Source organism: Melopsittacus undulatus, chromosome 7 (assembly GCF_012275295.1).
Source record: "Melopsittacus undulatus isolate bMelUnd1 chromosome 7, bMelUnd1.mat.Z, whole genome shotgun sequence".
Taxonomy (NCBI): Eukaryota; Metazoa; Chordata; class Aves; order Psittaciformes; family Psittaculidae; genus Melopsittacus; species Melopsittacus undulatus.
This window is the reverse complement of record NC_047533.1, coordinates 52,239,741-52,267,705: the sequence shown is the minus strand read 5'-3', so window position 1 is coordinate 52,267,705 and position 27,965 is coordinate 52,239,741. Positions and strand designations below refer to the sequence as shown.

The 27,965-nt window shown below is 41.1% G+C and overlaps 1 protein-coding gene across 2 annotated transcripts in view; it reads right to left on the bottom strand.

The window, feature by feature from the left end:
* Window positions 1-27,965, bottom strand: part of NFKB1 (nuclear factor kappa B subunit 1) — a 64,449-nt gene that overhangs the window by 3,880 nt on the left and 32,604 nt on the right. For both annotated transcript variants that reach the window (XM_034064533.1, XM_031048598.2), the window contains exons 8-20: window positions 21,853-22,011; window positions 19,778-19,882; window positions 17,830-17,921; window positions 17,124-17,262; window positions 13,883-14,005; window positions 12,747-12,836; window positions 11,883-12,077; window positions 9,060-9,201; window positions 5,759-5,873; window positions 3,446-3,647; window positions 1,946-2,115; window positions 1,029-1,131; window positions 59-183 (exon numbers count right to left, since the gene is read on the bottom strand). In XM_034064533.1, coding sequence (XP_033920424.1) covers window positions 59-183; window positions 1,029-1,131; window positions 1,946-2,115; window positions 3,446-3,647; window positions 5,759-5,873; window positions 9,060-9,201; window positions 11,883-12,077; window positions 12,747-12,836; window positions 13,883-14,005; window positions 17,124-17,262; window positions 17,830-17,921; window positions 19,778-19,882; window positions 21,853-22,011 — 1,760 coding nt within the window. The remainder of the gene's footprint in view (window positions 1-58; window positions 184-1,028; window positions 1,132-1,945; window positions 2,116-3,445; window positions 3,648-5,758; window positions 5,874-9,059; window positions 9,202-11,882; window positions 12,078-12,746; window positions 12,837-13,882; window positions 14,006-17,123; window positions 17,263-17,829; window positions 17,922-19,777; window positions 19,883-21,852; window positions 22,012-27,965) is intronic.

Genomic DNA, 27,965 nt, shown 5'->3' with positions numbered 1-27,965 from the left:
GTGTGCAGTGAAGGGAATTAGCTGAGAAGAGCTGTCATTTACTATTAAAATCATGTACCTCAGAGTTGGCTGCCATATCCAATGGTGTTGTTCCAGGCACAATTCCTTCATCATCATCCTCATCATTTTTCATGTCATCTAGATAAAACAATGGCTCGAAGTTCTCAATATGAGGATTTGCACCTGGAAAACAAGTGTGCAAAAGAAACTCCTAAGAGAAGGCTTCAAGTTGCTTTGCAACAATATTTAAAATACATACGCTAAGCTCCGAATGGCAAATTGGCTAATTTAGCTGATTTTTTATCAACTAAAGCTAGATGCTGTCACATCTCTGTATAAAGCTACTCTCCATTGTAAAGAGGGAAAATACGACACATGTTAGGTCCCAACAACTGAGCTGCAATTCTATCAACTGACTGAGGCCCATTCTTGGCTCACACTGAGCATAGCATGTACATGATGAAGCAATGCTGTGGTGCTTCTTTTTATAGTGTCAAGGAAAATGTGGGTATTATTATAAAGACCAAGCACATAGCCAGAGCAATGAAAGGCTGGATTCCCGTTTCAAAGGAGAAAAATCAGGTCTAAATACAACTGAAATACAATTTCAGTAAATATTCAAACCTAACTCTTCCACAGTGATATGAAATAGGAGACACTAACAAGCTCATCTTTCAGTGACCTATTTTTGTTTTTAAAGCAGCCCAACATTTATCCCAACTGTGTAACAGGGTCTCTTCTTTGCTGCTACAGCTATAAAAGCTACAAAAGAAACACTGAAAAATCTTCCAAGAGTGCCAGTGTTTTTCTTGACTAAAATTATTTGCCTTTTTAGCCGTTAGATGGTGCTACAGAGTAGTACAGCGCCTGAAAGTAGGACTTTCTGAGGAAAACCAAACCTTCAGGCTTTAACATCTCATTTCTCCTGCTCATTAAAACTTCAGTGACACATTCTTATCTGCTTGCAGCCTTCTAACCTAAATTGTCACTGTGAAAGAGAACTCTCCAGCAAAAATCTATTTTCATACCTGCTGCTTTGAGAACTGCTGCCAATTTTGTAGAGCCCCTTCCAGCTGCTATGTGAAGAGGAGTTGTCCCATCATATGTAGTGCTGTCCACATCTGCATCACCCTGAGTTTTTATTGAATGACAGAAAGAAAAGTGTCACATGTCTGTACAATACAGTTGCAGAGACTCATGCACTGCTACTGTGCAGGCAAGCACCATTCCACGCCTGTTTGAATACAAACTCTCATGTTGTCTGAAAAGAAGGAAGTAGAAAGTAACTCCAGTCATCTGCATTCAGGAACAGATGGTGTGCTCCAGCAGGAGGCACAGCGCAGAAACCCAAATAGCACAGCCAGATAAAAGCCATTCTTCACCCCATGCCACTCAATTACCCATGGTGTGTGGAGTGTGAAGTGGTGTGCACAGAATTCCTGTTGCTCCTTATGATAGCAGGTAGGCTGGAGGCACAGTCACACATGGATACTGAGGAAAGCTATCAGAGCCAGCTGTGGGTGTGTAGAATTAAGCACGCTATGATCAAGGTGTTTCAGAGATGAGACAAATATTCATAGATACAGGAGGGCATAGAGAGATAGTTGTGTGAATCCACGTTCCACTTCACAAAGATGAAGCAATTGTTCACAGGCAATTTCACTGGTTGCTGGGATTACTCAGTGCAAACTAAATGCAGCATATGTGCTCAGGTCCGGGTCACAAACTACATTCCACAGCTTTGGCAAAAGATTCACCAGCAGAGCTGAACAGGTAGTAACGAGTAACATTAGCAATAATTTTGCCATTACACCAATTTAAGTAATCTAGTCAATAAACAGGAAACCCCCCTTTTACTTCTGTTCCTCTGAAGCACTTAAGGATTTTCAAGAGTTTTTAAATATGTAAGTTGAAAAGATGTGGGAAAAAGAAATTCTGCCCTTACCTCAAGCAAAAGGCAACCTGCCAAGGGGATGTTCTCTTGTTCAACAGCTAAATGCAATGCAGTTCGTCCTGATTTTTGTTCCTGAGCATTGATGTTAACTCCAGCAGCAATCAGCTGTTTGAGGCAGGACATGCTATTTGCCATCACCACCATGTGAACTGCACTCAGACCTGCACAAAACAAACCCCATCCATCACATGCATTAGTATTTTAAAAAACAGAGAAATGTCAGAGCAATGACTTTTGAAGTGGCCAGACTGTGACAGCTATAAAATGAGTGACATTTACTGTAGTTAACTGAGCAGAAGTGATGGACTTTGCCTGCTAAAAGATGGCATTAATAAACACATTATTTGTGTATAAATTGGTACTAGTTGTGTTACTGATGGCAAGCCAAAGCCATGCATGAAAAAATATGATCAGCAGAACACAAGGTAGAACAGAAGGCAGGAACTAAAGAGCTCACCTAGAGCATCTCTTTGTCTCAAAAGAGAGTAGCTTTAAAAAGAAAATCTCCATGGTACTAAACCAGCAGGTATCCTGCACCAGCCCATCTGCTACTGAACATCTCTGCTAGTCTGGGGAATCACTGGTATTTTTTACTGTCATCCTCCTGTAAGGTCACACAGCCCTGTCACCTCAAGATTATCTGCACCAGCCCAAAAAAAGAATAACAACGCCTTGTGTTTAAAAACAAAAGTCAACCCAATCAACCAACCAAAAAACTCCTCTCTCTGAGGAACTTTATCCAGTTTTTTGAATCCCATAATGACATTTTTAGGTCAGAAACTTTACAATGTACTAGTGCAGGAGTGCTACATTCAAATGACCGATGCCACTGAAAAATAGAAGACTTGTGTCTTTGTGGTTAGTTTATAGACTCTATTTCTGTATGGTCACACAGTACTAGATACGAAACTCAACAGAGATCCAGAAATTATGTTTGAGGGGATTTTATTTACTAGAGATGAGGAGGAAACATTACTTCTGGAAGGGTTTTTTTTTTTTTAAAGCAGTGGTTGCACAGGTACCCAGGAGGAACACAGTACTTGATGTCTTGCAAGATTAACGAGAATGTACAGTAATAACATTAAAATCCATACTGTGTCACAGGACCATTACCAAACCTTATGTTCTGTATAATCAAAAAACCTACATGTCTGTGTTCTTTCATCTCTGACTACCACAGGCATATAAAAGTCAAGGACAGCACATGCAGAATGGAGAAAGATGTTCTTTCCAAGGTCTGTATCTACCTGTGTAGAGACACTGTGTTGGCCAGAAGTTGTGTTGGCCCCATCCCTGGCAGTGTTCAAGGCCAGGTTGGATGGGGCTTTGAGCAACCTGCTCTAGTGGAAGGTGTCCCTGCCCATGGCAGGGGGGTTGGAACTGGGTGATATTTCAGGTCCCTTCCAACCCAAACCATTCTGTGTTCTATGATGAACTGAGGTGTGCTTGTCTGGTAGTAACGTGTAAAATAAAGCCACTGTCTTTTCATACCTTCACCACTGGAAAGGTCGACCATTGTAGATATCTTCTTATGCTTGAGGAGGAGACTCAAAATCTTGTCATCTCCTTCAGCAGCAGCTAAATGTAAGACAGAATTACCATGGCGATCCAGAAGGCTGACATCTGCTCCAGCCTTCAGCAAGTCTTCTACCACTTCTGCCTGCTTTGTGATTACTGCCAGGTGCAAGGGGGTCTAGAAGTGACAGAAGCAAGCCATGAGAAGATAAGCAACAGCTACATCACTTCTACAGAAATCTCTTAAACCCATAAAAGCTCCTAGATGTTACTCCAAAGCTAACAGAAATGAAAAGCTGGCACATGTGTACATTTTTCTACTGCACACTACAAATAGAGTTTCTGCTTACTAGAAGTAAGAGCTGCTTTGCCAGTGTCAGCAGCTGGACTTTGGGAGGAACAAAGGTGTTGCCTACACTATAAGCCAGGGCACTGACCTGGCTGTTTGAGCATTGCAGTGCAAGGCACTTGGGAAATTAGGTAATCCCTGTGCCCCCAGACACTGCAACCCTGCTTCCAGCTGCCCCATAGCCAAGTTCATGCCACAGAGGGAGCACACACACTTTCCAGGGCCTGCTCAAATCTGCCTTTGGCACTGAACTGCTATCTAATTTTACTCCTGAACAGGAGGCTTGCAGTCATGGCCTTAGTTTTTCCTTATCCCTTAAAATGACTGCACAGAAAAGAAGAAAATCCTGCTGTTCTGTGCATGTGTCAAAGTGCAGAACAGCTGCATTTACACAGCGCCTGTCCAGCTAGCTAATGCCATTTGCACGGTCTGCATTTTTGCACAGACACAGCAGCTCTTGGGCCGAGAGGTTTCAAATATTTCCAAAGGTTGATTGTATACTGCATTCTCAGCAGCCCTGCCAGTGAACAGTGCGATGCAGAACATACTCAGAAATGTATGCATTTAAACAGTAAGCATTTCAGTAAGGTTTTGGAAATCGCCTTTCCAACACTAAAATAATCTAAAAATTGCACAAGATTCCATATTGTTATCCTTATATTAACAGAAGACTATAAAAAAGGACTCATTCCAGCTCTGTATTGAGCTTCTGTTTGTCAATAGATCTGTCAATATATCTGCAACTAATTACCGAATCTAAGAGGTGCGTGTATGACTCAGCTTCCAGAATATCTGCACAGAATGAAAATTCCAGCCCAAGCCTGCATTTCCTCCCACTGCTGCCTTAAGGTTTTATGTAGTAAGGCAGGAATAGCTGCAGAGGTCCTGGTAGGTAGAGATTTATTTCTTGTGTGACACAGCTTTGCATCCTGTTTCTGTTTAATCGTGGCCACATGATTCAATTCAGAATCGCCTGCTTGCTTTCATCAGCCTCCCATTTCAAACTTCTTTATATGAACATAACAATGAAATGCAAAAGGGAACAAAAAAGTCAAACCCTCTGGGACTATATGTGTAGAATAAAAACCTGCCTTTACTGTTCACAGCAGAAGAAATGACAGGGATATTATTGTACTGCTGTGTAACGTTCAGCTGGTTACCTCTGGGACAACCAAATGGCACACGTTTGAAAAGATATTTGTTGCCAGGCAGGGTTCCACAGCTCTTTTTAAAGCCTTTCTGAGCTACAAAACAAAAAGCTCAGGCTCTGTCACAGATGACGTTGAATCATAGAATCACAGAATGGTCTGGGTGGGAAAGGACATAAAGATCACCTAGTTCCAACCCCCCTGCCATGGGCAGCAACATCTCACCCTAGACCATGTCACCCAAGGCTCTGAGAAGGCAGAACTGGCACTTTTCCTGCTAGGCAAAAGACATAAGGATGGGCTTTTTTTGTTTTGTTTTGTTTTGCTATAATGTGAATCTAGAAATGAACGGGAAATCCTGGTGCTCATGTGATGGGCACAAATACCATCTGGCCTATAAGAAGGGCAGAATTCGTACAGCTTCTCCATGCTTACAGAAAACCGATGACGCAGCAACTGACTCACAGTCCCGAGTTATCCTATGTTAGAAAGGCCAAGAGAGAGTTGGCACACTGTGATCGTCACTGCTGGTTTAATACCACAGAAGCCAAATAATGAAGACACAAACTGAAGAATTTTCTATCTTTGTCCTGTTTTACAATTAACGCATGGAGACATTTTTGTTAACATCAAGGCAAGGTATAAATTAAACTGCTGAAAACATGATTTTGCTCCTCCACCACCTTACACCTAAGCTTGTTTGCACTGCAGTCTGATCTGGGCTTATTCCAACATATAAAAGAGGACTGATAGCAAATTGTGCAATTTCTTTGTACCATCACAACTGAGTACCTGATAAAGGTCGTTTCTCATGTTAATGATGTCATTGTAATTCAAATCAGCCATCACTTCCAAGAGGTCTTTCACCAGCTTAGTATGAAGGTGGATAACTGCTAAATGAAGGACGCTGAAACAAACAAAAACCATGAACAAATGCACACATTTTACAAATTTATTATACAAATTGTAAGGTTTTGCTGCAGATCTGATTGAATTCTAACAGAAACACTTGCCTATTGGAGGTCACGATTTCAATACTAAATATCAGCACCTAAAATGAAGGCCAACATTAAAATTCTTGCCAGAAGGTAACAGTGTTTCACCCTTCAATCACAAAAGCACAAGTTCACAACTAGTCTAATAAATACAAACACTGCAGCACAAAGTGTTTCAGAGCTTGCTGAAATCCCCAGATTTAATGTTTTGACTTCTGCAGCACTGAACACTTCTTTCTGTGAAAACCTTCCTTCAGAATTTCCACAGACCTCTCTGCCATCAAAGCAGATTTTCCCTTGGGGGTTTCCCCACATCTGTGGGTTTTAATTTCCTCCGTTTTCAAACAGAAGAATGACAAAGGACTCAGCCTGGTGACTAACTGCCATAGGGCTTGCAGCAGTGTCCGGAGACCTGAAAGCCAAAGGAAAAACCTGTTCTGGGACATGAGTGACTGCATAGCAAGGCACTTCACCACTCCTACTGGTGAATGTGATGGCCTTTCCCGTGCTCTTCTCCTTCACCATCAGCCACAGCGGCTGTATTTGCAAAAGGACACCAGGAAAACAGGAGTTTGTGAATCCTACACCCCCATCTCAAGCACAGCTCCGTTTGTCTTGTTCCCTTCGGACTTTCTCTCAAAGTCATGCCCTTTGTTTTGAAACACATCCTATCAAGCTCTCCCTTAACAGATGTTGGCCAGCCCCTAGACTCATCTTTTTAGCATATTGCTGCTGGGACACAGTATCAACATAGGTCATCTGGCATATCTGTTCTGCTCCTGGAGAAATATCTAAATATACTCACATCTATGCTTTTATCAGAAGAACACGAAGTTCCTTGCCATTCGGGGGGTAGAGTCATTTTGAAATTGAGACTGAGAGTGCTCAAAACCAGAAGATATTTTAAAAAGTGAAAAAAAAAATCTACTTCTAAACCAAAATAATCCTCTAAGCGCCCTTTGGTTCTGGACACTGCCATAGGCAGTACCACAGCCCTTTCCCTCCTTCAACTCTCCTGTGCTGTTCAAACAGTCCCACCACTATTATAAAAGAGCTGTTCCTCTGCTCTCTGGTAGATGTGTCTTATTATGCCCTATCATGCCAACATTTTATTTCCAAATCTCACTTCAGAAACAAATCTGCTCTTCCACTGCCTTTAGTTCCATTTCCTGTAGCACGTACTTTAATTTTACCCTGCCACTACATGTGATGCTGTAAAGACATGATGACTAGACCATGAAAGAGCAAGTCAATTCCATTTCTTACACAGTCCTACATCAGAAACTGCATTTCAGCCCCACTGTAGAGGCAGAATGCTGCTCCAAAGTCAGGCTTCTGGAGAAGAGCAGTGGTGCTGACACTAATGCAGCACCAGCTGGTGTTACTTAGTGCCCACTGTAAATATGCCGTAATCACGGATGAATGTATTTTGTCTTAAAGCCACAAAACACAACGCAGGGTTCCAATAAATGTATTTTCACTCCCCATATACTTCCTTGATGAGAGATGAGCAAAATTGCTGACAACAACACTTCTTTAAAGGCTTAAGCAAAAATCTTGTAGTTTTTGTCATACAGTTTTCATGAATACAGTGAAAATTAGCCAATTTATGACTTCTGATTTTAAATCCAGCTCCTGCAGGAAAACAGTCATGAAAACTGTTTTGTTAAAAAGCCACAATTTAGATGTATTACATGCTCACAGAGTAAAATACATCCCAGGAGAAAGAAATCGGGAGCCTGAGCCTCACATATTTGCAGGTGCTTCTTCACTCAGGAAGAAAACAATGACTTACCATCATTCTGAAAAGTAGTTTGACTTTGCTGAAAGTCCAGTTCTGAGGGGCACCTTATGATATTTAAATGCAAGTCCTACCCCATCCCACGGTTTTAATTAAAAAAAAACCAAACCCAAAACCTCAGAAGCTCTATTGTCCTAAGTGCTTGCAGATTTTGTTGCTAGCTCCTGCCTCATTCATGCTCCTGCTTTCCTTAAAGCAGACATTAGGTTGCCAACTGGAAAGCAAAAGTAAAGCAGCTATCTCTGATTTTGCAGTGCTTTATCAGTAATCTGAGACCTATTTTCACTTAAAGTGGAGGGAAAGTTGTGGCCTCTCTGGGTATCCTGCAGTGGGATAGCATGGCTCAGCCACTTGTAATTTTCGACTAGCTGGATAACTTAATGCTTATGTGGCTTCTACTGTAAAAAACACTGCAATTTAAGGAAACGTTAAGTGATTGCACAGGGTCTGCCCAAAGCCTGCCAGCTAAAAAGTGAGGATGTGATAATGTCACTTCCTTCCACATTCCTCGCATGTGTTCAGACGCCACTACTGCTGAATTTGTTTTTTAAATAACTACTAATCATTAGTTCCTCACTGTATTTCAGTCTCTTAGTCCCACAGAATCTGCATAGCTATAGAGGAACAAAATGGATTTCTACTACAGCTCCTGTTATTGAAGGACTGGTATTAGCAAATATTAGCAGCCAGGTTGGCCACAAACATCCATGTAATCTGTTGGCAGACAACAGTACAGTACAGATGTAAGCAAGAACAAAATAGTTGTCTTGGAAGACCTTGGTGTTAGCGAGAGAAAATCAGCAGGGACACTCCTGCAGGGAGACCCTCCAGAGTTTCTAATGTCTCCCAGTGCATCTGGTAAGCTAAAGCTTCCTATCAACACTTACAAGCCTTTCACAGCATAGAAAGCACAGCACTCTCCTTCAGCACAAAGCTGAGGATCCCCATCAACTATGTACCATGCTGCAAGCATGGCACTTTGTGCTCAGTCGAGATTTTAAGTACAAAAAAGCAAACAAGCTCACAGCATGCTCAGCAAATCCTCAAAGACCAGACTGCTTCCTGACAGCTACTGGATCAATGAACTTTGTGATGCGAGTCACTTTTCTGCAAACGCAACCAAAATGTCTATATTGCAGCTGTACCACCATCACACAGCACAAAGGAGAATGGTGTTTATCTGATGAGAGCAGAGCTGCAGTCCATGATCGGCACCCACAGGGGACAGAACAAACTGACTACCCCATTCTGCTATCAAAACCATGACTTTCAACCCGGTAAGTACAGGCCAACTTACTTGTCTCCATTATCATCCTGGACAGCAGTGAGATGGCGCTGAACAGCCAACAGCATCTTCACATCTCCGGTTACAGCATAATCAAAGAGAGCATTGCAGTGACGCTTGGCAAGCTGCATGGCCTTCTCCAGGAACAGACCATCTGCAAAACAAAGTTTTGCCTTCATCTGCTTTGTCTACCTTGCAACACCTCCTTCCTTGGGCAGGCATTTCTGCTGCCAAAAACATACAAAGTGCAGAGCACCAAGCATTATTCACTGATTCACTGAGACAAGCTGCCCATTGCTCCTGAGATGTAAGGATAGAGGGAATGAGTCCCTCAGAAAAAAACCTAGGTGCGTGGTGAGTATTCAGGCAGCAGGAGTCTTGAGAACAGTCAAATCCTGGAAGCTACCTTTTTGGTACTGAATTAAACATATTGCTGTGTGCTTCTGTGAGCAGGAACTTGGATTTGCTTAGATACAAGTGACATCTGAGGACTCTTGTCCACAGAGGACTTTAGAGAACCTCCTATGCAGTTCTGAGTAGTTTAACTTGAGGGAACCAAGGCACAAGAAGCATAAGTGACCTGTCAAATACTGCACAGAAAGTCACAGTAAAGCTATGGAATAAATGCAGGGCTTTGTGCACCCTCTCCCACTACTCAAATCATGCAGTCTCTCCTGCTTTGCAGCAGCAGCACCGAGTCTGTTCACCTGTTTAAAACATTGCAGTGTTTACAATGCTTAGTATTTGTAGCACCCTGATTCCAGATTTATAACATGTACAGCCACTGAGATTTTAGAAAGCCGAATTTGTAATGGTGGGGACGCAAAAGGGAAAAAAGAGGGGACAGAAACCCATTTGTGGAAAAAAGTCAGACTAGAGGCTCTGTCAATACCTTTGCGGTTCTGTATCAGCAAGAAACTAGTGAAAATGAAACAGATGAACTTTCAAACCACAGTTGTCATTCTGGGAAGCAGTACCTTCTGAAACCAGCCTGTATTTTGAACAGTTTCATGTTTCTATAAAACCCTGCAAGGTTAAAAATTACTAGGAGCACACAAGCAAAACAAACGTTGTCTTTTAAAGCACACATAGGGAGAGATTACCCAGGATTTCCAGCTACACAAAACCAGGCATTTGGACTGAGTCAGAAGCATATCCCTCATAAGTACAAACATAATTTCTGCAAGCCAAGACTTATCTATCTATGAAGAGTATAGTTCTAGTGAATCCATCACTGTGGTTCCTGTACTGTATGCCCAGGCTGATACATTTATCTTTGCTATTTACCTCGTAACACTAAGTAATAGCACTAAATAGATGTCATGTTGAGGAGACATACCCAGGGCAAAGGGTGTTAAGCAATTCATCCTTTTCTCATAACAGACATTTCCAAAGACCAAAAAACTGGATGCTGAAGCTCCCTGGTTTCCCATATCAAGCACACAGAAAAGAAACCCTTCAAAACACTACAAAAGAGCATATTTAGCCTAATACCCAAATGTTCTAACCTACAAGAGCTATTTCATGGAGCCTATTCTTCTGTGTCTACTCTTCATATAATCTGGAGTTTGAAATTGCCTCTTTTCATGCCGTTATAATAGATAAAGAAAAGAAACAGTCAAATTCCTGCCTACAATATTCACTACTGGGAAACCAGGTCAACAATTCAGTCCCCTTCTTGGTGATTGCTAAATGGACATTATTATTTCTTCACACAGCAGCAAAAAATTTGCTCTCTGAGTCATGAGATTTATCACAACCAGAACTGTGAGTTAGCACTGAGCTCCTCAGGTTCCCTCAGGAGCACAGTCTGTTTCTCAGATCACAAGAAGCTACACCTTGGAGAACTACATCCCATCTGCTATGCAACTCTGGTTTTCCAAGCCACAGCTCTAGTGCTGTTAAACAGCAAGTGTTACATAGGGCTGACACACACAAAGTAATTTGCCCTCTTCCTCATGAAGGAAACATGAGTGGCATAAATCACAGTGCGCTTGGTGAAAGCCAAGAACAAGAAATTCGTTCCTGCTCAATTCCTACCACTACCATGTCTCCCTAGTCCAACTGTTGTTTTTAATTTTGTGAGAAACACAATTACTGAAATCCTTTAAGAAAGTGACCATCAGCTCTTCTGAGAAAATGGTCCCAGGAAAGGACATCTTCCTGCCTGGGAAATGGGTTTATATTTATAGTCTGCATATATTTTACATTTATAAATTTATAGTCTGCATATATTTTACAACTCTGCTGCTAAACTGTTTCTACTGACTCCTCTTGCCTTCCTCCTCTTTTGTCTGATGTCTAAGACTTTGCTACCCAACAGTGTTAATTTTACTGTGTACTTTTTACATGAGAATATTTACATTTTAAATTCAAACCTTTACTGCTACTTTGCACACAGCTTAACAGTAGAACTGCAGGGAAGAACTACTGCTAACACCCATTTACTTATCCGTTAAAGCCTATCAAATATCAAAAGCCAAGTAAACTGCTGAATTGTATGCCTTGCACCTTCACTGCTTTCACTGTTCCTCATACAGGTTTATTATAAAGCAGTGCTAAATGTGCCCAGCAGGCTAACCTATTTCTTCTTACATGACAAGCAGAAGCTCAGCTGCTCAGTGGCTGTACAAACGTGGAACATTATCTACAACACTATGTATGGGGAGGGACCTTAGAATTGGGGGAATGGAATCCCTTCTGTTATCTCCAGGAGGAATTATCATATTTTGAAAACAGCAAATGTATTTATGGAGTTTCCAGGACTTTAACACCAGCTTTGCCCATACTACTACTGTTTGATCTACCCTGAACACATTTTGCCTGTTCACTTACCCTGCCACCTCCAATTTGCTTCATTTACTTCGCTTTTACAGAAAGAAGCAGCATCCTCCTTCTCCTCATGATAACCAAAGGTTCTGCACTCATTCCTCTCCATAGTTTCCTCTTTCACATCATGTTTCATGTCCTGTTTGTCACTTTGTTTATCAGAGCTCTTCCCATCTTGTTCAGCTGTGCTATTTAATAGTCCTTCAAACAAAAATTAGTACCATTAGTGTCTAATACTGTTGCTTTCTTATGCAAGTGATAAAGCTCAATAAAGCTCAACTAGCCAACACCAAACCCTAAAAACTCTATACAAATATTGACATTTACATAGGTGTTATCATTAAGCATTCATGAATGATAGGCCTCCATATGCCAAGACACATGGACAGACATAGCAATGTAACTTGCTCTAAAGTGTTGCTATGTTTTTGACAGCCTCTGCTTTAAAGATGAACTTTTATATATAACAAGAGATATACCTCTCCTTTTATGATACACGAATGCAAGTCTGACGTATTCACAGGAAATCTAGCTGAATTACTCAGATTTACTTTTATTCTTCTGGTAGCAAATTAATCCCTTAGACTTTGGAAATAAGTACAGAGTATTCAACCTATAAATACTTCCTTATTTTAGGAAGCCAAGAATGTCCTTATTATTAACTTAATCTTTTCCATTGATTTGTATGTTACTTCTCTGGGCTGTTGCGTATCAGACTATGGTGACAAAGCAAGATACCTTTCCTCTGGTTTGGTCCTTGTGTCACCTGCAATCAGCACGTTCAAGCAAGCAAAAGGCTGTGGCTCGAAACATACACTGAATACATAAACACATGCAGGACTTTTGCAAGGAACAACATTTTACTGTTACCATGTTTCATTCCAGCACTGGACTTGGTTGTGCCAGGGTGGAAATGCATCCCTCCAAAAGCAGAGTATCCATATGAAGGATAACTGAACCCTAAAGAAAGGAGAAAGAATTAACAGAGTTACACCCTAAAGCAATGAAAGCATCATCTGGAAGAACACTGATCCTAAAGAACTGAAATTTTGTATTTTTTACACACCTTCTGCTTTATTCCAGCCACTTAAAATAATTTTTCCAGTCTGAAGGTGAACTATTCCTCAACCCTCCAAAATCCAAGAAATTCTAGATGGCTGGCTAGTGACATGCTCTATCCCAATATCCGTAAATCCACACAAATGCAGTATCACTAGTATGCTCCATCTAAAACTCAGCTGAGACTTCACATTCTACCTCTATGCTTTCGAATCTTTGTGACTACAACAGACACCCATTCTGGTGTTACAGATGTGCTGCTAGCAACACAGGTAACTATCTGAAAACTGCTGCTCTGTCCCCTGCTTTATAAAAAAGGGTTGAAAAGGTATTGTGGTTCAGATGAGATTTGCTCATCTACAAGTTTCTAATGCTTTGCTGCAAGCATTGAAGCAATGCTCTTATGCATCTCAGCTACACTCTGGCTTCAACAGATAAAGCATGGAAAAATTACTAAATAGTATTGCAAACTTTGAAATAGTTCATTGCACTAACAGGGTTAATTTGCCAAATTCTACTCAAGGTCTCAGAAATAATTAAGAACCTGTTCAAATTTCAAGCACCTAAGATGGTACTCAGCTGAGCTGTCTCGTGAATTACAGCGCCTCTGAGGCCCCAGGAAGCAACAAAGCTAAGGTGTGATGGGTTCCTGACTAGACTCCCTCAAACAGAAAGGTGTTATCTGTGACTTAAAGCTTCAAGGAAAAGGGAAAAGTCACCAGGAACCTTATATCCAAGCAGGAAAAAAAAGGAGCTGATGAAATATTTAGAAAGGAATGAGATACTTGGACTGAAATGAGTAACACTGGTATAAAGATGGGAGAATCCGGTCTTATCTATCTAGAAGGAGACAAAAATCCTCATCACATTTTAAAAATTAGAATAAACATCTGTCCTGCTCTCAAAGTAGAACCCCTTCTCCTTTTTGGCCAAAACTGCTGCCTTACCAGAGCCAGCACCACCACCGCCCCCTCCATACATGCCACCTCCTCCTGTGCCACTGCCTCCACCGAAGCCATCAGAGAAGTTTGGCATGAGCTTCTGTCGTTTCCTTTGCACTTCTTCTTTGTCTGGGTTAGGAAGAACAGATGTGGTAAGGAGTCACTCTTACAGGTGGACACACAGAGAGCAGCATGTGAATACATAAAGCATTACTTAAGCTTACTACTTCAAAAAGGAAAATGCAGTGTTGTAGAAAAGTCAACTCTCTTCAGGCTCCAAATAACAGAACAAATTTGTATATAACGGAGCAGCGAGAATCCCTGTGAGAAGCAAGCTAGTGCCAAGTCCCCAGCAAGACCAAGAGCATCACCTGGGCTCATGAGGTCTCTTCAGTTATGTCAGGTGCCTTGTGCCCAGACCAGGAAGGAAATGTACAGAGGTGTCTTACAGGGTTCAGCATTTCCTTCAAGAGTGTCTCATGGAAATCAGGGGTCCCAAAATTGTTCTATGTCTAAGCCAAGTCATAAACCAGCACAAGTGCCCTGAACTGCAAACTGTTGAAGAATATTTGTCTTTGAGGAACATACGCCCAGGCTCTTCTACTACGCAAATCTACTTCAGAAACGGACTCTTATGAAAGGGTCAGCAAATCACAAGGCACTTTGATTTCCAACAATGCAAGTACCTGCAGTGCCCTTTGAACTTCTGGTTAAGGGTAAGGATGGCAAGAAAAGGTGAAAACAATGTTTGCTTGAAATGACTTACTTAAAGTATCAGAAAAGCCACCAGAATGAAGATAGCTGACTGTCAGGCAGGATAGTACACTGCCAAACCATGCTGAGCAGAAACAGGAAAAACAAACCTAAATATTCCATAGTGTAATAGTACTTAGGCCCCTTGGAAAGCAAACCACAAAGATTTCCAATACTAGGGAAAGTGAAAATGGGAGAGCTACCAGAGAGCTACACAAGTAGGGATACAAACACTACAGGGGTTTAAATCCAGTAGGATTGTTGAGGAAAGAAAAATACCCTTTGTTCATGAGCCTAATAATTTTCAACAGCCCTATGACAAAAAGAAATTTCATACACAGGCACATCAGTCAGTGCATCAAATGAGCGAGAGGAATACATATACCAGTATACTGAAATGTACAAGTGCGTTACTTCCAGGTATACATGATCTGTAAGTAAATACGCATGCACACACCAAGCATACTCACACTGATGAGGAGAGAAAACTCTAGAGAGCAATCTAGTCAGAGAAACAAACAAAAAATCCACATACAGGTGTCTAAGTTTGTGTGAACACTTGCAACAAGGAAAAGAACAGCCCCTAAGTAGTAATTTCATGATTAGGTTGTGTAGGGGATCTGAAAACACACATAACCACGTCGAATTAATCTTACTCCATTAAGAAGCACATGCAAGAGGTTTACTTCCAGTCTGGCAGCTTTGCTCTGCAGTTGTACAGTTCTACCTTCCATAATACTTGTGCAAGATTCCTGAAAATCACTGCCGATACAAAACCCTCCAGAGCAGCTCTAAGGTTTTGTGAATGCATGCTTTCTGCTATTTTATTGTAATAAGTGTAAAGTATGTTCACCTGGACATCAACCACCATCCCTTCCTTCTCAGCCCTTCTTAGCCCATCACCACTAAAGCACGTATTTTAGAGATTTTTGACAGGGTATTGATTTTGGCTCTAAGTTAGGCACTGAAAACATGCAAGATTAAGACTTTATAGTGTAACCTGCAGGAAGGTGAACTGTTGAGAAAAAGATTGTCTTAGTACAATGAAAAACCAATTCTGGCTTGGGCCTCTAGGCATTTCCATATCATTAATATTACTGATATTTAAACCCATGATTGCTGCTGCCTTTAAAGTAGACTTTGAAGGGCACAGATCTGCTAGTTAAACTTCTTTCCTAACAATTTAGGAAGCAGGTCTGATGTCAACTATTCTACTTCTAGTAAGCAACTACACAAAAGACTGAAAGAGTACTTTTCCTGCTCTCACAAGTATCTTGGGCTTACTTAACTAGAACAGTGAAAAACATCAGTGAAGCTGTGAAGCACGATGCTAAAAGGAGAGAACTGCAAAAATATGTACTTTTTCCACCAGATACCAATGAGTCCTTGGTTTAAGGCTTCACCTGAAAGTACAGTCAGAAAAAAGTCCTCAGCTGTTTTGCAGAAACTCAGAGGAAGAGAGTGCCATCTGCTGTATGGACAGGCACGCGTGCATGTAAGAATCACGCAGGGAGTAAGCCTCACTAGGCAAATATGCACGTATTAGCTGCCCACCAGTCCAACAAAAAGCCTACAGACCCATTACAGAGTTACCATGGTTCATACTGCACCAAACAAGGAGACAAATACTCTATTTTCTAAAAATAACAGCTACAAAAAAAAATCCCCCATTCCAAGAAGTTCCATCTTATTAAAGACATTCCTACGCACCCTGCAGTTCTTTCTCCAATATGTATTTATACTGGAATATGTATTTCCTGCTCTAGTGGGCAGGTCCCTGAGGACTGGAAATTGGCCAATGTGACATCTCTACTAAAAAGGCAGGAAGGAAGACCCCAGAAACTACAAGCCTGTCAGCCTGACCTCAGTTCTGGGAAAGATCATGGAGCAGATGATCCTAAGTAGCCAGCAGGGCCAGGGCAGTGATCATCCCCTTGTACTTTGCATTGGTGAGGCTGCACCTCGAATTCTGTGTTCAGTTCTGGACCCCTGACTACAAGAGAGACATTGAAGTGCTGGAGTGAGTGCAGAAAAGAGCAGCGAAGCTGGTGAAGGTTCTGCAGCACAAGTGTGATGAGGAATGGCTGAGGGAACTGGGGGTGTTTAAGTCTGGAGAAGGCTTGGGGGAGACCCTATCACCCTCTACAACTACTGAAAGGAGGTTGTAGTGAAGTGGGGGTCGGTTTCTTCTCCCAAGTAACAAGTGATAGCACAAAAGGTAACAGCCTCAAGCTGTACCAGGCGAGGCTTAGATTGGATATTAGGAAAGATTTCTCCATTGAAAGGGTGGCCAGGCATTGGAACAGGCTGCCCAGGGCAGTGGTGGAGTCACTGTGCCTGGAAATGTTCAAAAAACGTATAGATGAGGCCCTCAGTGACATGGTTTAATGGTGTCTTGGCAGTCCTGCGGTAGTGCTTGGATTTGATGATCTTAAAGGTCTTTTCCAACCTAGCTGATTCTATGATTCTATATAGAAGAGGTTTAATGAATTACCTTTGATTTCTGGATAGTAGAGAAAAGGTTTTGGTTCGCTTGTTTCTAGATCAGATTTCCGACGCAGTTGTACAAATACAGATGCTGGTTTTGTGATATTGACATCTCGATACTTGGGTGTTTTGAACACAATAGCAAACTGTGAAGAAAACAAGTATAAGCCCATCATGGAGCACAGGTTTTGACAACTTTGCTTTTACATTTGGGTTGCTTATTAAGAGCTGGTTCATCGATTGTGAGGCAAAAACTCTTAGCAAAAAGCTGCAACAACAAACTTCCATTTTAGTTTTCAGTTGCACTTTTGAGTTCCAAGTGCTAAAGCTTTTGGGAAAGGCAGAACTGCCACAGAAAGTATCACAATGTCATGATGTCAGCACTGCTGCTTTTTTGTCCCTGCATATTTAGCATCGATTCTGTGGCTTTCTCAGGTCACAGGAGCTCTAAGAACCTTCCCAATTTATCCTGATGCATGTCAAAGCAATGAGTCTATCTCCCAATTTTCTCACATTGCATTCCTCACCTGTTTAATAACTTTATGTATGTCTTTAAAGAACAGTTAAGATTTTATTATTATTAGGAAGTAACCAACAAAAGAAGAGGTTAGTACAGGATATACAGATGCTTTCACCTAATTTACTAATTATAATATAATCCTAGTTTACAGAGATAAGAAAATCCACAACAAATTACATGCTCTGTTACTTACCTGTCTATGTACATCTGTAGGAGAAAAGTCTCCAAAGCCTTCCCACATACCACCATTCTCATCCTCCTCATAGAAACGTATTTGAATATCATCTGCAAAGAGTGAAAGAAACACTCGTTGGGATATCTGTGCATTTGTTTAACCTTTGGCTAAGTTTAGTTCAGATAAAAATCAACATGGTACCGTTTTGGCTGGATGACAATACTGCATAATACATGAATTACCACTTTTATACATTTTATGAAAAGATCATAATTAATGCTTTTTTAATATTCTTTTTAGATCAGCCTGATTCTAATGGCTTCAGTGAAGTTCTTATTTACTGAGCAGTAAAAAGAGAACTAGGCTCAATATCTCTTCCTATTCTGTGGCTATAAACCATTCCAGAGGAGCTTTATTTGGAACAAACACGTAGGGAGGGGAGAACTTGAAGTGTGAAATGCAGAAACCACCCTCTCCCCTCCAACAGTTTCAGTTCAAAAAACACTGAAGCAAAACCTGAAATGCCACAGTTCAAGTTCCGCTTGCTGCTGGCAGAGTGCCACTCTGGGGCTGCGGCTCAGAGAGACAGCAGGGGTGTGAGCGAGCGGCATGTCAGCAGTGATCCCTCACCCCCCAAACACAGCATGGGACAGAAACTGTGATTTGGCTTCTGCTCCTCTAAACAAGTTTTCTTTTGTTCTCTTTGTATTTATTTTTAGAAGTTTTTGGGAAGTATCACATTAGCATATTCCTTCCCAGCACTCCTGGGGAGAAAAACCCAGGAAAAGCCCATTTGCTCTTAGGGTGCCTAAGGCGGGACAGCCTTTTGGAGCAAACAGACTGCTTCCTCTGGTCCATCACCTGCTAGTCTCAAGACTGTGAACCACCATGTCTAGTCCTGCTGTCCTGCATGCTCAAGTTCCTTCAGGCAGGTTTCTGAGAGCAGCAAGGTCGGGGGAAACCCTGATCTGGCAGAGGGGAAACCCCACCTCAGGGCTTCCACTGAGTCAGACATTTAATTATTTATTTGGTGCACAAGAGTTATGTTTCATCTCAGCCCTTCTGAGGGCTGAGGGTATATATGCTGCTGAAGAAAAACAGCACTTCCAAAGCCTCTAAAAGCCCCCAGGAGCCCTCTCTCTATCCTAAGTGGTAGAAGAACATTTGCAAGAAAGAGAGGTGGAAAAGGACAGTGTGATTTTAACATGTACAGGGACCGATTCCAAACAGGCAAGAACAGTGCTCCTGCTCCACCATACAATTTGCACCAGGGTGCCCAGGTACTACCTACAGCTGAAATCCAAAGGATTTCCCTCACTCCCATTTTTTTTCTTTTTAGTTATCCCCAATGCTACAACCAACCACATGAACCATTGCCTTCCTATTCAAAACCAAAGCATTAGGATCCACACCAGCCCAATCCTGACACATTCTTAGCCATGAGCAGAGATTACCAAAATAAGTGTGTGAGAAGTATCTGTTTACACTGAGTATTCTGCACCATTAGCATATACATAAACCCTAAGTTACCAGCAGCAGTGCTGAACACATTCAATTACCATCAGTGGTTAATAGAGAATGTTCATTCCTACTCTTTTTCACCAGGAACTTAATAATAAATCAACATAAATCAACATAATTCAGAGCAGGCATTAAGTTAATGGAGTCAAGTATCCTCCAGGACCCACTGCCCAAAAAAACCCCAGAACATGGCCAAGAGCAGAAATGTAAGGAGAACAAAAATGATCCCATGGTCTCTGGGGAGCCAACACAAGTTGGATTTGCTCTGTAACAGATTTTTCTGATTTATTCACTTTCTGGACTGCTGGCCTGACTTCCAGAAAGGCTGAGTGCTTACGATTCCTGCTGCCCTATCAGAGCAGGAGAATACTAAGGCAGCACAGCAGGCTTCACGTGTGATCTCGATGAACACCCTGGTGTGCCTTACAATACTCGGGACTCTTACCTTTCTGAACCTTGTCACAGAGAAGGTAAATCTCTTCCCCTCCAGTTACACACCCTGCTGTTCTGTCCATTCTGACAATTTTTAAGTTGGAGGCATTGGGAGCTTCTATTGAAAAGAAAGATTAAAAGAAAATGCTTACATTCAGAATGGTTTTAGATCCAAAAAAAAAAAACCAAAACAAAACCCAACCCCCCCCAAAAAAACAAAACCCAACCCCTCCCTCCCCTCGCCCAAATGCAATACAAAGACAAGTCTCCAATACAACCTGTGTAAATTCACCTGTTTTTTAAACATGGATAAATCAATAGTTTTTTATCTGAAAGGCATAATCTTTTATCCTCTAAGCTTTAACTGATCTGTGAACTATAAATGGCCCTGGCCATTCCAGGACAATTACTGGTGGAATTACTGCACTACTAAAGTAGCACAGCACTGAACTGCATTCAGCACTCTGCACCAGCACTAACTTTACGAGGTCATTACAAGAGAACATAAGGGGCTTTTTCCCCATTTTCTTGACAGTGTGACTCTATTTCATTGCAACATGCAATTCTTTGCTTTACACAGTGGTAAAAAAGCCCACCTCCACAGATCTTAGTAGAGGCATCAGTGCATACCTATTGGTCCTCAAGACAGAACTACCATCTGGTAAGTAAAAGCAGCTGTCATAAACAGTTATGCCACCAAAAGTTGTGTCTACTCCGTGGAAGAGGTTTGAATGGTGCCAATGAAGAGTGTTAGAAAAAACCCCAGAAACCAAGAACTGGAATTAATAAATGTTAATTCAGAATTAATGAGCAAGAGTTTACCTTGGGGGTTCAGAAAGTAGTAACTGACATCTCTGAAGCAACTTAGAGCTGCAGAAACATGCATACAAAATTTCCCCTCTATTCATATCCATAGCTGGAGTCAAAATTTTGATGGTCAGGTCCAGAACAGTAGGATAACTTCAAGTGTTTTTATATGTATGGCTTGATACATGCTCTACCTCTGTTGATGCTTTGCCCTCCTGCGCCTCTTTGCTTTACAAATACTTTCTATCATTATGCAGGTGTGAGAGTAATGAAAACCAATGGAATTTGTAATTGTTTCTAATGAAATATCAAGATTCCTTAAGACAGTGCTTGGTAAATCACCTCAGCTTCCAGATGAAAAGACTGTGTTTTCTCATCCAGAAAATGCATGTCATGTGTGCTATAAGAACAGCAGACATCACTTTTTCACTCAGTGAATATATGCAAAATGGCTGCACCACATCATTAAACTCCGCGGTGAATAGCAAAGCTGACTATATTTGAACAATTGCATTTAATACCTTTTCATCTAGACTTTGTCCCTAAAAAACGATGATATAAGCATGACTGTTGAGCAAAGTAAAAAAAAAAGGTACTTTTTCTGAGTCATTACAGAATGACTATCAGGAACATGGTAATCCACAGCTACAGGGAGGAAGACTCAGACAGCAGAACGGGCTCAGGTAAAATGAGTAAGTAGAATCAAAAAGCACCACGTAAAACATGAAGTTAAAAGATTCACTGAGAAAAAAGACAGAGGGATGTAACAGAAGTATGGAAGTAATACTGACAGGTCTAAAGGACTGTGAGCTCTGCTTGTGCTAAGTCTCACAAAGCAAGGACAAGCAGCTCACCAGCAAAGCTGAATGGTGTCAGACTTTTAACAACGATTGAAGCAAAGTAATTTTTTCCTCACATCTTGCATGACAAGGCTTTGTCACAGAAAACAACTGAAAACCCTGCAAAATTCAACCACTTCTTATGAATGTAACAAGAATTTACAAAATCCTCATAATAAAAGTGGCAGGATTAAACATGCTAACAGCAAAATATCATCTTCCTTTACAGCTTACATCACCATCTATTAAACACCAGAATGATAGCATGTATTTGCGTAGACATGGGGCCAATTATGTACGGGCTACTTACTTGTTATTGATCACATAATGGGCAAGCAGCAGGGCTAGATGAATCTACCTACAGCATTATCTTACACATCGTTTTTGTATGTACAAAAGCTCCCTCCTTACTGAAAAAGTAATTAAAGTCAAATATACTTACTGCTGTCATATATTGCATCTGATATAACAGGATCAAGTTTCCGTGTGAAACTACCGTTACTGTCAGGGAGGAAGGCTGTAAACATCAGACGCACCACGCTGAGATCCATTTCTTTAGTCTGCTGTACTGCTGCCTGACGAATAATTTCTCTTTCTCGTTCTGGAACCGATGAGCAGACAGATGAATTAACACAAGGGGGAGACCCATAACGAATCAAAGAAAGCATTTTCCAACCATTACTATCAAAAACCACCAGTAGTTAGGAAATGTTTTCCTTTTAATTTAGTATCACAGGATCATAGAGGGGTATAGGTTGGAAGGGGCCTTAAAGATCACTTAGTTCCAACCCCTGCCATGGGCAGAGACATCACACACTTAACCAGGTTGCTCAAAGCCCTGTCCAGCCTGGCCTTGAACACTGCCAGGGATGGGGCAGCCACAGCTCCTCTGGGCAACCTGTGCCAGTGCCTCACCATCCTCACAAAAAAGAATTTCTCCTAATGTCTAACGTAAATCTTCCCTCCTTCAGTGTGAAAGCATTCCTCCTTGTCCTGTCACAACACGCCCTTGTAAAAAGTTCTCCAGATTTCTCGTAGTTCCCCTTTAGGTACTGGAATGCTGCTATAAAGCCTCTCTGGAGCCTTCCCTTCTTCAGGCTGAACAAGCTCAACTCTCTCAGCCTGTCTTCATAGAAGAGGTGCTCCCTCTGACCATTTTTGTGGCTTCCTCTGTTCTCACTTCAGCAGCTCCATGTCCTTATGTTGGGAGCTCCAGAGCTGAACTCAACAGTCCAGGTGGGGTCTCAAAAACGTGGAGCAGGATCCTTTGACCTGTTGGTCATGGTCTTTTTGATGAAGCCCAACATGCAGTTGGCTTTCTGGGCTGCAAGTGCACACTGCTGGCTATATTGGGCTTCTCATCAAACAACACCCCAAGTCCTCTTCGTCAGGGCTGCTCTCAATCCATTCTCTGCCCAGCCTGTATTTGTGCCTGGGATTGCCCTGACCCAGGTGCAGGACCGTGCACTTGGCTTTGTTAAACTTCATGAGGTTCACATGGGCCCACCTCTCAAGCATGTCAAGGTCCCTCTGGATGGCATCCCTTCCCTCCAGTGTGTTGACCGCACCATACAGCTTAGTGTCCACATCCCACTGTCCATGCCTCTGACAACAACGTTGAACAGTACCAGTCCCAATAATGACTTCTGAAGAACACCACTTGTCACTGGTCTTCACTTGGGCATTAAGCCGTTGACCACAACTCTGAGTGAGACCATCCAGCCAATTCATCATCCATGGACCAGTCCATCCGTCAAACCCATGCTTCTCCAGTTTTGAGTCAAGGATGTTGTCAAACACTCTGTACAAGTCCAGGCAGACAATGCCAGTATCTCTTCCCTTATCCACCAATGCCATACCCCATCATAGAAGGCCATCAAATTTGTCAAGCACAGCTTGCCCTCAGTGAAGCCATGTTGGCTGTTCCCAATCACCTCCTTATGTTCCATGTGCTTCAGTGTAGTTTCTAGGAGGATCTGCTCCATGGCCTTATCCCGCACCGAGGTGAGACAGACACACCTGTAGTTCCCTGGGTCTTTGTTTTTTTCCCTTTTTAAAAACAAGGGTTATATTTCCCCTTTTGCAGTCAAGTGGGAGCTTCACCAGACTGCCAAGACTTCTCAAATATTATGGATGGTGGCTTGGCAACTTCACCCACAAGTTCCCTCAGGACCGGCAGATGCATCGCATCAGGTCTCATGGACTTTTATGCTGTCAGATTCCTTACATGGTCTCAAAACTGATCTTCTACAATAGAAGGTTCTTAGTTCTCCCAGTCCCTGCCTCCGCCCTCTGCAACTGTGGCAGTGTGGCTGGAGCTCACTTTGCAGGGTATGGGTTAAATGCAGCCGAATGAAAGAGTTCTCAAAAGAAGGTCGCTAAGTTACTTAAGGACAGCATGATTTGCAGCAATAATGCAAAAAGGCTGTTTATCATTTCATTAAACAGGGTAAGACCAATGAAATACAGGTGCAGAGATGGGTACTGGCAGCTATGGAAGAAAGCTGCTCTGTCTCATGTGTATGTTGACAGCAATGAATCATTCATTCAGACTCTTGAAAACACAGCAACAACACACCACCTCTTAAAGTACACGGCCACAGGTTGTCTTCCTATCAAAGGTCTTTCTCTGAGAATCTGTGTTTTCAGAAGCTAAACCTTTTTGTACTAAAAAACTATTAAAAGACCTATTAAACCCAGGCCATCAGTTCTACATACCAGTTAGCTGTCCTGTCTCCACATCCTTCTGCCTGCAAGATAGCCAAGTTCAGGATGCACCAGGAGTCCTGGGTTGTATCCTTTTTGCAAGCATCTATCATGCGTGTTTCCAGAGTTTCAAACACTTTCTTCTTTGTGACATGAAGTATTCCAAGATTTGCAAACCTGCCAAGTTTTGATCAAGGGAAACATTTTATTAATTCTTTATGCCAAACCTGCCGCAGGCACTCTCTCTCTTACCAGAGGGAGCTACACAACTGAAGTCAATGGGCAGACTCTGTAGGCTTACTTAAGCACTATTAATTCTTGAGGGCAAATCTTCCAGTAAGAAAAATACAAGCTTACAAAACACATAAAATGTGCACCGTTATATGGCAGCAACTGTATGTGTGCTTGGGTTTTTCCCATGGCATAAGCAGTAAGTATAAGGTTTCAGACTTACACTGTGGAAGCAACTTAAAAACATTTGAAAATCTGGCTGTCACACTTTGCTCTGTCTTGGCAATGACATTAATATTTCATTCTATATGTCTGTTATACAGAACAACTGCTTAGAATAAGCTCCATCTGTTCAAAATGATTTGGAGACCAAGCTAAAAAGCTGAAAACAGTGCAAGGTTTTCCAAAGGAAATGTTTTAAGCATGGCCCTGGACATTCAGCAAGACACTTCAGGTACCTATTTGAATGTAAACTTCCATAATAACAAAATGTACTTTTGTAAAAATCTCCTGGCATGTTTAAAAATCAATTAGATTCTGGAACTATGAAACAAAACAATAACTCAGTTTTCACGTGGGTCAATTGAGGATAGGAGAGCTGTTTCTAAACATCTGATGAAAACAGACAGGTAGGAATGAGCCAAACTTTTCAAGATGAAAAGGAGCATTTCAAATAAAGCTATTTAAATTGTTGTGCTTGGTAAAGTCAGTGCACTGGGCTTGGACATCAAAAGTTACAGTTTAAAAGAATCTCTCTCTCTCCCAACCTTCTCAGGTTTTTAAACTCTTCTTCTTCACCAACAAAGACATTCTTTGAGATCACAGAACTAAAACTCACAGCCAGTATGAAACCTGATCTAAGCCTGAAAATGTAGACAGAAGCCTCAGCTTCATTTACTGATATAACCAATTATTCTTTTAAATTAAATAACAGAACTACTACAATTTCACTACAATCTTACTGCTTTTAAACTTAAAAAGTTTGACTCATTAGTATTTTCATGTTTATACACGTCTTGCATTAATTTCAAATTTACTAGCCCTATTTTCCTAATGCTTTTTCGCTATATTCCTATTAGCAGATTTCAGCAAAAGCAAAATATGAATCAAAACGGTAACAGAAGCAATTTCACAGTCTTTCTCTTGATCAAAAACTATACATTTGAAAGACCGGCTTAGGATACAAATTGGACTGCATACCAGAGACTGAAAATCCTACAAATTCTAAAGTGGAAAATTATTTGCTTACACTTATTTAGCTTGCTTAGGGCAAATTCTGCACAGTAAACAGACATCCCATTTATTTTTCTATTAAGATAAAACAAAACACAGATCAGAGCATGAACCAACAGTTAGCGCCTCTAGTAGTACTTTTGTATTGCTTCTTACAGTGCTATTATTTGATTCTCCTTCCTTTAGCCAGCTTTACAAATGAGTTCACAGACTTACCCTACAACCATTCTTTAGGTCCTGCATAACAGTGCACACTCCATCTTCACAAATTTACCCACCAAGCTGTGAGCGTGTAAGTGGACGTATTTCCCATTAGTAACTAACTGGACGATTACTTTTGCGGGTTCCAACATAATTGCAGATCTGTAAATAATACATAAAAAGTGGGATGTTTTGTTTTTTTTTTAGTGTAACAAGCAATGATTCCAGCTGAGCGTCTTCTGTCCGAAAAGCAAAACTGAACTTACATAGAAGGTGTATGTGTTTCCTCATGAAATACGAAACTAATTGTACCAGCTCATCACAAAGAAAGCCACAAATTAGGCTGACATACTAAATTGCAGGAGAAATGACCAAAAAGCTAAGAAAATAAACAAGCTAAAGGAAAACAACCGTCTATTTCCAAACCATGAACCTTGGGTTTTACACTCTGGCAGTAACTCACATTGCTCTCCTTAAATTTCAGTTAGGACACTGAATTCCACAATTAACATTGTTACACATATAAAACGCATACAGAAAGGTACGTATTTAAGAAAAAAAAAACTTGCCCAATTTGAAAACAAGCGGTTTTAAATATTACGATTCTTTTAAAAAATTTGGTCCCATTACAATGACTTTTCAGGTAAAGGTTTTAAAGTGCATTAATTTCATATTTATATGTAATCTATTAGTTAATACGCTACATGAACACATTTCCTTTATTCTAATCACCCTACACTTTTTAAGGGCTTTTAAAATTGTTATGTCAAACAATACCCAAACAAACCCAAAATTACTAATGACATACCGTATTAGTAAATGATTTGCTTTATATTCATTATTTAGAACTTTATTTTTTTCCCTCACAAGTAATATTCTTTAAGTCACTTATCGGTTAGTACCACTGTCATATTGTGCTGACTATAATACTACCCCACTTTTAAAAAAGCAAAAACATACCTTCCCTTCCATTCACTTAATTAACCCTTTATCCATGTTGGTTTTTCCCTCCTCCTCTAATTTTTCCTTCATTGCCTTGGGCAAAGTTCTTTGTATTACAGGCAGCTAACAGATCTAATCAACCAAGGTATTAAAGGATCATGATAAACATTAAAGTGATGAAACTGTGATGAACTGAATACCAAGGTTATATTGTGATAAAATCCTGATAACCAGGATTGCCATGATTTTACCACATTACTAAGTCCTGCTAGCTTCCTTCACTCCAGTTAACCCTCTCTTGAACCCATCCATCACAGTGAAGTACCCCGCATACTTACAAACACGTGCCCTCCACTTTCCTATTCACTGCTAAAAGAAAAAACAAAAATCCCAACTATGAGAAGCTGTTCCAGAAGGAACAGGTGTGCATAAGTCCTCTCATTACTCAAGGCTGCTAGTTTACTGTGTAATACTGGAGTAACTTGCATTTTGCACGTGCTGGTTTCTAACATAGAAAACATGGGCACTCATGCTTCCCTCCTGTTTCCAAATTGTAATCCTTTCTGGACTGAAACAACAGAGAGATGCAGAATAATCACTGCTTCACCCTTCCATCATTTACCACCAGTGAGATAAAGCAGGGATCCCTATTAAACTTCACAAATTCATTGAAAATAAAAATGATGGTGTTTGGGGCTTACATGTCACCACCACTACTACCATTAACTTTTCAAGAAGGAGGCTTTAAAAATCATTTAATGTCTCACTAAACAAGCCTTCCCTCCTATAAAGTTCCGGCATGTTATAGTGTATTAATTCATTATGAGTAACACGCATGTTCTAGTATCGCATCAGAAAAGTCAAGACAATCCTGCATAGCTGTAGAAACCACAGTGAAACATAGGTAGAACTACAGCACGTTCAAGGACTTTCCAGCCACTGAAGCAGAACAGCTAAACTGCAGTGGACCAGATTGTAATCTGCCTGTTACTCAGTCAGCATGATCTTGTAGTTCTATCGGGGAAAGAACAAAAGGTCTTTTAAATGTAATTACCTTATGTAGTCACAAGGCATAAGGGACGTTTTGTCATCAGTCATGATGTCCTGTGCAGCAAAAGCTACAGAATGTTCCTGACATTTCCGACCTGTATTTTCTTACAGACAGACCTTCCCACTTGATTTTGAGACATCCACGTTATCTACAGTGCCCCACAAAAATTAGCCTCAGTACTTAAATATCCT